The 12,311-nt window shown below is 42.1% G+C and overlaps 1 protein-coding gene across 1 annotated transcript; it reads left to right on the forward strand.

Annotated features, from left to right (window-relative positions):
• The first annotated feature begins 9,148 nt into the window (after window positions 1-9,148).
• LOC113160715 (serine protease 23) lies at window positions 9,149-12,290 on the forward strand. Its single transcript, XM_026358109.1, has 2 exons — window positions 9,149-9,410; window positions 10,854-12,290. Exon 2 carries the CDS (start codon window positions 10,867-10,869, stop codon window positions 12,022-12,024), a length of 1,158 nt encoding a protein of 385 aa, XP_026213894.1. The 5' UTR covers window positions 9,149-9,410; window positions 10,854-10,866; the 3' UTR covers window positions 12,025-12,290.
• Window positions 12,291-12,311: the final 21 nt, after the last annotated feature.

Consider the following 12,311-nt stretch of genomic DNA (forward strand, 5'->3'; position numbering starts at 1 on the left):
TAGATTTTTCTGGGACAGAATGTCTCTTCTTCAACTGAATCCCTGGTGTCAGACAGTTTTTCTTAGTTTTGCAAGAGATATTATTATATCAGTTATTATAAACAGACATGCATTTGCAAAGTTGTTGTGATCATCCTAGATTCACCTCCTCACCTCCTCTGGGCCTTTTGTTCATTTTAGCTGTGAATAGCCTTTGGATAAGTTTACAATTAAACAGTTGTCGCTAGGATGCTTAGTCACAGCCTTGATGTCTTTTTGGAGCTGCTAATCCCTGTGCCATCTCATGTCTGTTGAATTTATAGACCACAATCAGCCATGGATCAAAAACAATAAGCTCCAGCTGAGCACGGCGCAGAAATGTGCCATGCTTGAATCCAATTATAAGCATCATTGCTTCATCAATCTGTTTGCAGCTAAAAGCAGAACCAGTCATGGGGACAAAACTCTGAACCCAAGCTTGTGGCTCATCTCCATAGAGAGTATTATTCTCAGGAAAAATGAGCTCCACTGCTTTCAGGGGTCTGTTTTGGACACTTGCTTTGTTTCTGTGAGATATGCAGTGTTTAAAGGATTAAACTGTTGGTGTGGAGTTGCCCTGATCACTTGCACAACTCTGAAGCCCAGTTTCTCTGTTCAAAGAGAACAGGAACAAGAAATAGGCCTTGTAATTCCCAGGCGAGCAGGAATAGGCTCCAGCAAAAAGTGCATGGCCAAACCTCAGTGAATTCCTGATAAAGCAAAGAATGCAGCAAGAAAAGCCACGTTTTCTTCCTTGTCGGATTTTTTCAAAGCCATGAAAACCTCCCAGTGCACTCTTTTGGCTCGCACAGCTCCTCATTCACAATGCACGGGCCTGGCAGCGTTAGAACCATAAAACCCCTGCGGTAGCCATAGAGGGAGAGAGGTGAGCAGTGGAAAAATGCTTTTATTTTGCTGAGGGAATGAAGTGACAGTTCAACACATGGGTCCACAACTTTGTCCCTGTTTGGAACTTTGATTTGTTTATTGGAGAAAGTGTTGGGATATGTCTAGTTAAAAAAAAAGACCTTGTTTCTTTAGAATATTGTCTAGGAAATGTCTGCTTACTGACCCTGGCTGTGATTATCTATGCTGCTTTGTTTTTTTTTTTTGTTGTTTTTGTTGAGTAACAGTGTCACTAAATTAATATTGCATGTAACTGCAAGGATTAGCAGCTGCAGATAAGAACAGAGTCCAAATGTCTGGCAGCCTGCAGCCTCACAGCTCCGTCTGTCAGAGCTGCAGCCGGCTCGCCTCTGCTGACTTGCAGGACAGCAAAGATGAAAACACACAAATACAAATATGAGGGGAATTGAATAAAATAAGAAATATACAGTTTCATACATCACTAAATTAAAACAGAACACACTGCACAAAATATTTCTTACAGGATGATTGGTTGTTATTAAATATTTACATCTGTTAACTGACAGGTTGAAGTTTTGTGCAGCTAACTTGCAGAGCACATTTGTATATGCAGACATAAATAAAATAAATATTTCTTTTTATGTTATGCTAGTTGGTGATTCTACTATTACTTTGCTATAGATGTTTATAACAATTGATTTAAATAAATTAGTCTTCATTTAAAATTCAATTAATAGTTTGAAACTAGGTCGTTGTCACTATAAGAACACAAATGAAGGACTTTACCTCCAAACTCAGTATTATGTAAAAAGCCACTGAAGGAGCAGGCAGGACTATTTAACTGTGCAAACCTGCCCTGGTTGTAACTCAGGAGCTTGAATAGCTTTATTCCTCTAAGGTGCTTTCTGTTCGGGGGCTGGTCAGTGTACACTCTGTGTCCAACACTTCCTGGATTCCTGTTATCAAGGCGTCTCTGTTACCTAGCAACCTCGTTGTTCCTGTGGGCGGTTCCTTTGTGAGACCTCGAGAACATTCCAGAACGCACAGGAACGTTCCACAGCGTTCCAAGCAGGCGTCCCTCGGCCTCACAGCAAGGGACCAAAACCACCATGCAAAGGTTAATGAAGGCTGTTAAACCTGCATTAACCCACGATTTATGTTATGAAACTTGATCAGGTGACAACGTGTCTTGAAAAATGAATCCTCTGCAGAACCTGCAACACAAAACCTGTCGGTGATGATCCCTCACACCTGTTATCAGCCACAACAACGCTCCAATAAAGCCACTGCACACTACTGGCATGACGCCCCAGTAGAAACTAAATCTGAGCTATAAGGACAGTGAATATTGACTTTATATTGACTGATGATGCTAATGTACTGCTTGTTATGCTGCCTCCAAGATACAAAATTAAAAAGTAAATTTTCCTCTTATGGTTTTTAGTTTTGAGATAAAGTTAGACCACATTTTGTTAAATACCAATGAAACTCAGGCAATTAAACTTGACAAGTGGAGTCGGGCAGTGATTGTATACATTTATTCAAATACTATATGTATTGTCCATGTGATAATTATTTTTAAAATATAGTCTGTTTTTCTCAGGATTAATTTATAAATGTGCAGAAACTAAAGTTACTTGTTAAAGACACAACAATACTAAATGGGACGAGTTATTATGAAACTGGGTTTGGAGTTACATAACGTTTGGTAAGATAGGTTGTTGTGTAATAGCCTGCTGTATGTTTCTAAAGCAATGTGCAGTTAAAAATAGGAAAGGAATAGGTTAAAAATGTTGGAGTTTCCAAACTAGAATGAATTTTTACAGTAACTTTTCAGTGCAGGTAGACTGAGAGCTGACACAGACTGAAGTGCACATACTTAAAGGGCTAAACAAGCACATGCAGGGTGGGAGGTACGTGTCTGATTAGTCATCCACTTATAAATGAAACTCAACCGCGTCTGTGGATGAACCACTAGGACAAGTGTGAGCGGGAATGTTCGCTCTGAGGCTGTAAATATTTGCGTGTTTACTGAGTCCTTCACAGCTGATTTGTTCCTAAGCTCAAATGACCAGAATGCTTTTTGTCTCCTTCTCCTCCAAGGAAACAGTTTCAGGAAATTTGATCCATTTCATGTGGTCAGTTGGTTTGCAGCCACCCGCGCTCTGTTTCTACCATCACCTCTTATTGATTTCTTAATATTCAAACCACGTTGGTTTGATGAAGACTTCGCAGGCCTGTGGTTCCACTTGAGATTTATGTTTTTCCCACAGCTTCATGGATCCTTCACCTCCAGACACTTCAGTTGATCACAGCGTGTGTGTGAGACAACTGTGTATTATCTCTGGTGTCACCAAACAACTCACGTCTCACAACATTTTTAGCATTCCCTGAAAGTAATTTTTCCTCTCTGGTATCACTTAACGAACCATTACTCAAATATTCAACCCGCACTTTAATGCCTGTCGTTGCTGAACTCGTGTCAAGAGTTCTGGCACTGATCTTTTCATTGTGCTGGGAGGTTGTGTGGAAAGTATTTTTTCATGAAGAGCTGGAGACATGGAGAAATGGATTTGCTTTTTTATAATATCCCAGTTGGACACATTGTTTTTAGGGTCAGGATCAGAACATAGAGAATAATATTAATGATAATAGATTCATCTGAAAACAAACAGTCGGATTTGGTTCTCCTCCAATGTATGTGGTTGAACTAATTCAGTGTTCACACCCATTTTTGTATATTATAAACATCTTTTATAAACTTTTTCTCCCAATGTTTCTGTGGCCAACATTCTTCTACAGAAAACATGGCATTTCAAAGAATTTGACAACAATCGACTGAAATGACTTGAGAGTGATAAGTAGATTTATTTTGCCCTCGGGGATCATAATTCATCCTGAAACCAAGAATAACTTGATTAAGTAAACAGATGCCCTTTGCCCCTCCATATATCCAGGCCAAAGATGTATTTTAAGGTTGTTATAGGAGGCCAGAGGAGGAGAGCACCGTTTGGCACGACTTCCAGTCTCAGCAGCAGACTTCACTCTGCCCAGACTGGTTAAAGATATGAGGAGACACGCTCTCCACCTCCCTCCTGATGGAGTGCATCACAGTCACTTTGCATTCCTTAGTTCTGTTTTTGCAAACTGTGTTTTTTCCTTTTTTTCTTTTCCTCTTACAGCTCATCCAGCCAAACTGACATGACATCATACAGAGGGGAAGTCGGACTGAGTACGTACCCGCAAGGCCCTGCAGGAGAACCAGGGAGCAATGGCAGGAGGGGTATCGGCTCAATGGGATGATGAGATATTCATCAGTGAGGAAAATCTAATGTCTGAAAAGGTGATTGTTGGCACAGATGGCGCCCTTGTCAAGTGCTGCAGCAACACGTGGACTGAAATGTGGAAAATATCTGCTGTGTTTAGACCCCGTGATGAGGAGAGAGAAAGGGCAGGCCGATGGGATGGGAGGGCTTCAGTAAGAAAGGACAGAGCAAAGAAGCAATAAATATATCTGGATGGAAAAAAAAGGGGACATAAAGCACTGAGGCACAGGCTGAAGAGGAGAAAGGGAACAGTATTTGTGTTCTCAGCCCTGCTCTTTAAAGATCTTCACTCTACAAATGCTCCAGTGTCTGTTTTTCTAAGTGACAAGGGCAGGTCAAGAGCTGCAGCTTTGTTATGAAAGGTTCATTCTACTGTTTTAAGACTCGGGTGACTTGTTTGAATCTGAAGCCAATTATCAGATTAAATAATCCAGAGAAACTCCTGTCGTCCTGCTCACAGATAACTTGGCACTGCCCTCACAGCATGTGACCTCAACAGACCTGATTCATTTTACATTATACAAGGCAGAAGGGACCAATTTGAACAGCTTTATATAATGGGGAACTTCAATAAGGAATGAACACTGAACAGTACGTAGCAGTTTTAGGCTTGTGCTCAGTGTCATAGCACCATTTCCATGGAAATTTAAGGTATGCCTGCTCACACGTACCGAGCGTGAACTCACTTATCTGGAATCCTCCAGGCCAAACAGCCCAGACAGTTACCCGCAATGAGATACATCAGGGAGTCCTAGACACAAATGTTGAATAATTGTGAACGAAGTTAAACACAAGTAGCACAGATGGATGTAACCTGATGGTTTTCATTTTCCTCTCTCCCCGTACAAACAGGGACAGTCTAATAACTCACGTCCCCGAAAACTAGTCAGATATAAGTGAACCCAGCCATCGAAAAGAGTCTCTGCGGCACTTTTCTCTCTTCTTAAATGACTCATTTTGGAAAGTATGAGTCTGGATCAGAGAAAGAGACTGAAAGTGTTGAGGATTGAGAAGGTCAGGGGTTGAGGAGGAAGGTCACCCACCTTCAGGACCTCAGGGTTAAAGCTAAATATTCCACTCACTCTGTTAAACATGTTAGACCTGAAGAGCAGTCTCATCAAACCGAAAGGCTTTAGTGTCGACACAGGAGCAGTTCAAACCAAAAGATTCTCCGTCTCAGACTGTTTCACTGAAATGTTTTTAGGGTCTGAACAGGTAAAAACACCCAGAGCATCCTAAATAAAGCAAAAACAGGATCAGTACCAGCTGACAGTGACCATTTTAAATCAGGTGTCAGGTGTAAAAATAAATAACATATAGGCTGGGAAAAGCCGTTAAAAGCTTCTGAATCATATAAACTTTACAACTTTACCCCAAAAAGTGTGATTTTTACCCACACTAGCAGCGTGTTCGTCCAGGTAGTGGACAGGTATGTCAACAATGACTGTATGGGCTGTTATAAAACCTGGTGCAGATATCAATACTTCTACTTATCATTAAATACGCTAAACGTCATAGACATTATACCTGCTAAACAGAACCAGACTAAATCTGTCACCGTAGCATGTTGATATGCTGATGTTAGCATGTAGGTCAAACCACAGAGCTTCTAGTATGTTGTCGACTATTAGTCTCAGTGTTCTTTTATCTGGGATGCTGCGTGTCATTACATACATCATTTAACAAGAGCAGTTCTCAAAAGCAGTAGCCATTTAATTACAGGCTTCAGGAAGGATGTAAGGGAAAATCAAGTATGGCAAGTATCCACTTTCTCTGCAGTGCTGCTAAATAAATCATGTGTCCACATCTGGTCCATCCATTAAACAGACGCTTCAGTTAACATGATGCTAAATATGCTAAGAGGGTGGACAATAAAACGACTGTCCCATCTGGTGTCCATGTATGAATGAGTAGCGACAATCTGTGACGTGGGCCTCGTGGTCTGCAGTGTGGAAAGAAATGTCACCATCAAACACAGGGAGCAGTGTGTCAGTGTCACCGGGTCGATTCCCAGGCCAGGAATTTACTTTCATCTGGAGTTGACACATTCTCCCTGGGTTCGGCTGTGTGTCCTCCAAATGCCAAAGATGTGACTGTCAGGCAGAGTTACCGTCCAAAATGTGCACTGTGAGGGTTTATATTAGTTCTGTGATGGGCTGGAAAACTGTCTAGACTGTTTATTTACACTTTGCCACTTCACCCCAAACTTCCTGGGATGTTGTTTCTATGCTCCAGCATCTTGTGACCCTGAATCTGGAGAACTGAATGAATGCTGTCAGACAAAACAGAGGTTTCCAGAAATAAAAAAAATATATCATCAGCAGCTGTTTTTAAGAGGCACATTTTTTCTTTATATTGTAAAATAAACTGCAGGTGCCCGTTCTGTAAAGTGAACCGTGAATGAACCTCGAAACACGTGTTAGACAAGAAACTGCTAATCTACCATATAACACACAGGAGACAGGTGTGACACTGGATTCTCAAAGAGGTTTTATTTTTTTATTCTTGAAGATGTGTTAGTCTACACACCAATTTACACAGCTGACAGTTTAAGAAAATTGTTCTGGAAAGTTTCCACTATGTGTCACAAGCTTTGATATATATTGGCTGAATATTTTCTTTGAAGGAACATTTTGAATTATTAGCTGTTTTTCTGTGAGACTAAAACTTCATATGTGCAAAAATATTTTACTAAAAACAGACAAAGAACTGATTTGACAGGGACGTAAATGTTTAACTTGGGGCTCTAATTGCTTTGATGCACTGAAAGTTTTATGAAAATATGAAAAATATAATGAACATCACATTTATTACATTTATTAGCATGTTGACATTAGACATAAATACTTAAGTATTATGCCTCATTTGAAAACGGTTCAGTAATTTTATAGTAGGATGCACAACATGATCACAAAGGATTGTTTTACATTCACAGTAATGACAGCCGCTTACCTGATGTCTATTTAAAGTCTTTTGAAGTAGCTAAATAAAAAAAATCTTTAAAATAAAAAGTATTATTTTAATTATAAGGCAAATAAAGAGAACATGTAAAAAAAGGCAGAATTCCGCTAAATCTTTCCTATGTTCACGTCCTGTAAAACCGCAATCTTGTTTTTACATGATTTTACAGAGATAAAACAAACTAGTTAAATGTATATAGAAGCTTAAAAGTGGTAACTGTCTGTATTTCCAGGCTTCATGCTGAGCTAAGCTGACCAACTGCTGGCTACCCAATATATTTGCTGCACAAAAAACAAATGTCTTTAGTATTTCCTAAAGAGTTGAACTATTCCTTTAAAAATGATATCAGTATTTTCTCTCCTGTATGATTTTAAAAATATGAGGAGAAACTTTTGTGAGTAAGAGTGAAAAGAATAGGATGGGAAGAGAGGAATCTAGAAACAGAGGCCAAGTTGTTCAATGCCAAAGACACACAAAGAAAATGTCTTGTCTCGCTGTCTGTGGCACAGCGACAGACAGCGATACCATCATCACAGCCGCAGGCTTATAAAATTACACATTTACACCTTCCTGGCTTTTTGCCTGCTGCTTTCCCTCCCATCCACAATGATTTGCCGATATATTTCTGTGGGAATATACCTTACACTTAATCTGTCAGCACATATTCACAGCGCAGGAACAGTACCAGTACCAGCTGAAGATTTTATTACAGGGATGAGGAGCAGGTTCAGTTAGGTGTTTTCTGTGGGGTGACATTTGCTCTGCGGACAACAACGGCACCATTGTTCTGACAGCCTGACTTGTGTCCTTGTTGGGAATTCCTCAGCATTCCTGAAAACACTGTCGCTGTGACTAGGAGCTCTGTTTCAGCCCCAGTGAAGCTGCAACAAACCCCATGAGAGAGTCGGTGCACTGCTTCCCAAATTCCACAGTCTCACATGGATCCTGAAAGAGACATGAAAGACCTCTTGGAGATCAAGGTCAGGCAGCAGAGGATGGGGTGAACGCTGCTGCTAACATGTCCCAACAGTCCTCTGCCTGCCAGCTAGGAGTTGTTCTTCTCCTTCATCCATTATAGTTCTTGCACTGATGCCAGAAACAAGACTTTTCTTGCTTGGGTTTAGCCGTAGGCTATCAATAAAAGTGCCAAACGTCTGATATGATGAATAAAAACACTTATGATTGGTAACTGAGTCAGTAGAGGAAAATTGTCAAATTAAATTAAATTATTATTCATGTTGATGCAGTGCACCGACTGCTAAATTATTATACTGTAAAAAACTCAAAGTCTGACAATATAACGCCTTAACACATACTGTGTTTTACTATTAAAAAATAATAATAAATATATATATATATATAAACAACTTTACTGAGACTATACGTTGAGCAATCTTCTTTTTGGGTTACAGTACCATATGTCTTTGACCTATGTAGCAACATGCATTTTTTAAGCTGGTGAAGTTGTTAATAAGATCATTTTGGTAGATATTGTAAATATTGTAGATGTAGATGACCTGTAGATGACCCACAGCCAATATTTCTTATATTTAACTAAGAAGCTGAACATGGTAAACATTATTTACTTAGCATGTTAGCCTAATATTTCTGTCCAAATTATTAAACTGACAACCACTTCAGCATCTTCTGTATTTTGTTTTTAATGATAATTAACTCTGACACTTCCTCATGATGTCATCTGGCGGACGAGAATTGAATAACGCCTCCAGTGAGGTCACTTGGAGGAGTTTCTTAGCTAGAAGCACACAGATATCCTCATATCCGAACAGCAGAGGGACATTTCATACCATGCATCACACTCACCCAACAAGAAGAATGGGAAGGATGTTGAAAATGAGTGAAGTCGCCCTTTAACTTAATACACACGCTGTGTCCCGTCTGCAGCCGGAGGCGGGCGCTAGGACCGTGAGGCAGGACGCTGCACAGGCTGAAAACACTTAGTGTCAGTCGAGAGACTTTCATCTGCAGCTCCGGGTCTGAGCTGGGCAGGTTTCAGAGCGACTCCCTCCACATCTGGGGCTTCACACGGGAACAAGCTGCGAAAGAAAGATCGAGCAGAGATTTAGCTTCTGTGGGACGAGACGGAGGAGGGAGAAAGTACCTGTCGACCACCAGAGAGGATGAGGAAAACCTGGGACCTGATCCTGAAGGACTCGTCTGATGGGGCGCAAACGTTGACTGGGGTGTAAACCCGGACCACTGATCTGTAATCAGGAGGTAATTTATTAGATGTAGTGGTTGGATTGGGACTGTAAGCATTAGACAGTGGAGTGGAGACAGGAGACTATTAAAGCCTGAATGAGGTCTCAGGTGTTTCTTTAGTCCTCTCAGGTAAAACGTGGGCTTCCATGTTGTCTGACAGTCTTTAATAAAGAGGGCTGAACTTGACTTGACTCTGCTGCATACATGAGACTAAGATTAGATCACATTTAGATGGTGAACCCAGAGATAAATTGGAGTGGTTTACATACTTTGGGCTGGGTTATTTCTGCACTGAATGACTCCACCATCTTGCCTCCAGTTATATATTTTGTCACATTTGCACAGGGACGTCTTCTGTGGTTTTAGTTATAATAAGTTACATGTTAATCCAATAAAACAGCATGCACTGGGGTGCTTTATTGGATTAAATAAATTAAACAACATGTCAGCTTTAGAAGACCCCACCAGCCAATTAGCCACTTAGGATGCTCTGTACCTGGTGTAATAATCTGCAGCTGTCAAGCATCTGACACGTCAACATGGATGGAAACTTGTACTTTCCCAGCTTATTCTGGCTCCTTTGCAGTTTTACACTATGAGGGACAGAGTATAGGTGTGTGGACAGGCCCCACCCTGTCTTTTGTTAGGAATAATGCCCTGTGCGACCGCCGTGCCTCGACTTGTTTCTTTTCACTTTCACACACCTGCTCTCTTCGTGCCATGAGTGCCTCGGGGTCCACGGTCTTTAGAGGGGATCAAGTATCTCCTTGTCCTTGTTAATCTGCCTTGAAAACCCCACATACACTGTAAAGTAGTTAATGTTTGACGGAAAACAACGTCTTAGCTCGGAGCTTTGACAAACATTTGATTAGAGGGTTTTTGTTGTAACCTCTTGTTCACCCAGTCAGTCTGTCATTATGCAGCGGTTCTGTCTTTTAGATCATGTCTAGGAAATAATTGGCGGATGTTTTTTTTTTTTTAAATGATGTTTGAAGTAACCACACTTGTTTCTTTCTGCATTACTGACCACTCAGCTGTCTCCTGGCTTCTCAGCTGTGCTTGTGGCCACTTTGCTTCCTCTATAACTGATCATTTCATGAGGATTTATGCACCAAACACACATTAAAATGCTTGCTTGTTTCCGTCGGGCTGAAATCCGATTTTCCTTGTAATCTACATTATAGGAACAAGAGGTTGATTGTTGCTTCACTGCACCACATGAAACTCGGCCTGGTTGCAACATTAGATCTTGCAAACTGGACTCACTTGCACACACGCAGTGATTTACAGTCAGCAATCAACAGTGAGAGTCCAGATTTATGAGGGATTAGTGGTCGGGTGTTTGTGTGACAGCTCGTTTGGGAATGTTTTCCCCACTTGTGTTTTCCTTACTAACACAGGAATTCATGCTTTTTCTCTCTGTTTTACTCGTGTATCTGATTGTTTTTTGTGTTGCAGTGTTTCCATCACCATGATGATGCCACATGAGAGCTCAATTCTGATTCACCTGCTCCTGCTCCTCCAGCTCCTCCTCCCCTTCACTTTCTCCTTTCTGCACTCTCCTCCGGTCCACATCCCCACGCTGGTCCCTCACTCACCGATGCCTCTCACCCGCTCTGGGTTCAGCGCTCAGACGCAGCTGGACTTTACTACTCACTGCAATTCCAGCTGCTTCCACAGAAGAGAGCAGGAGGAACCGACGGAGCAGCTCACCGAGAAACTGGGTTTTGAGACTCTGTACGCTGACGGTTCCCGCACTCTCACCGCGGTGGATGTGGAGGCTGAGGACGAGTTGGAGGGTGATGCAGGTCACTTTGCTCATCCGTCACCCAGATCAGGACTCGGAGTGAAGCTCAGACACAAGCGTGTGAGGCGGCAGATTTACGGAGCAGACGGGCGTTTTAACATCCAAGGTGACAACTTCCTGCTGGATTACCCTTTCTCCACAGCTGTGCGGATCTCCACTGGCTGCACCGGTGTACTTGTGTCCCAGCTGCATGTCCTCACAGCTGCCCACTGTGTGCATGATGGGAAGGATTATGTGAAGGGGGCGAGGAAGCTCAGGGTGGGCTTCCTCATCCCTCCATCCATCAACAGCACCAACGCTGGCCTCACGTCTTCCAAGAAGTCTCTGGTCCGTTGGGTCAGAGTGAAACGCACCCGTGTGCCGAAGGGTTGGATTCAGGGGTCTCAGGAGGTCAGCATGGACTTTGATTATGCTCTGCTGGAGCTTCGTTGGCCTCACAGACGTCCCTTCATGCGCCTCTCTGTGGCTCCCTCCTCTGATGACCTCGCAGGGAAGCGCATTCATTTCTCTGGTTTTGACAGCGACAGACCTGGAGAGCTGGTCTACAGATTTTGTCCTGTGGAAGAAGAGTCCAGCGACCTGATATACCAGCACTGTGATGCCCGACCAGGAGCCAGTGGCTCCGGAGTGTATGGAAGAGTATGGGACAATAGTTTAGAGCGCTGGGAGAGGAAGGTCATTGGCATTTTCTCTGGACACCAGTGGCTGGAGATCAACGGGGAGAACCTGGATTACAATGTGGCTGTGCGCATCACTCCTCTGAAGTTTGCTCAGATCTGTTACTGGGTGCACGGTAATCGACTAGACTGTGTGCACGACTGAGAACAATTAAAAGGTGGCTTTGGAAGAATGACATGGAAAACATGAGAAAGCACAAAGTGACTGGAAACATTCAGCTTGAAATGTTTTATTTCTCCTAAAGAAAGAGGAGAGGATTGAATCCACACAAAGAATCATCCTTCATCGATGCACCAGTAAAGCAGAGCCCCTCAATCCAGTTCCTCTTTATTGAGTTATTCGTCTTCTGTGTTTAATATTCTCCCTGTAACTTCTGGACCTATTAAACAAATCCGTCTGTGAGATCATGACATGGCATATTTTAATATGTT

This window comes from Anabas testudineus, chromosome 10, assembly GCF_900324465.2.
Source record: "Anabas testudineus chromosome 10, fAnaTes1.2, whole genome shotgun sequence".
Lineage (NCBI taxonomy): Eukaryota > Metazoa > Chordata > Actinopteri > Anabantiformes > Anabantidae > Anabas > Anabas testudineus.

Excerpts from the sequence above, each read along its gene's own strand:
- LOC113160715 (XM_026358109.1), top strand. The coding sequence starts at position 10,867 with ATGATGATGCCACATGAGAGCTCAATTCTGATTCACCTGCTCCTGCTC.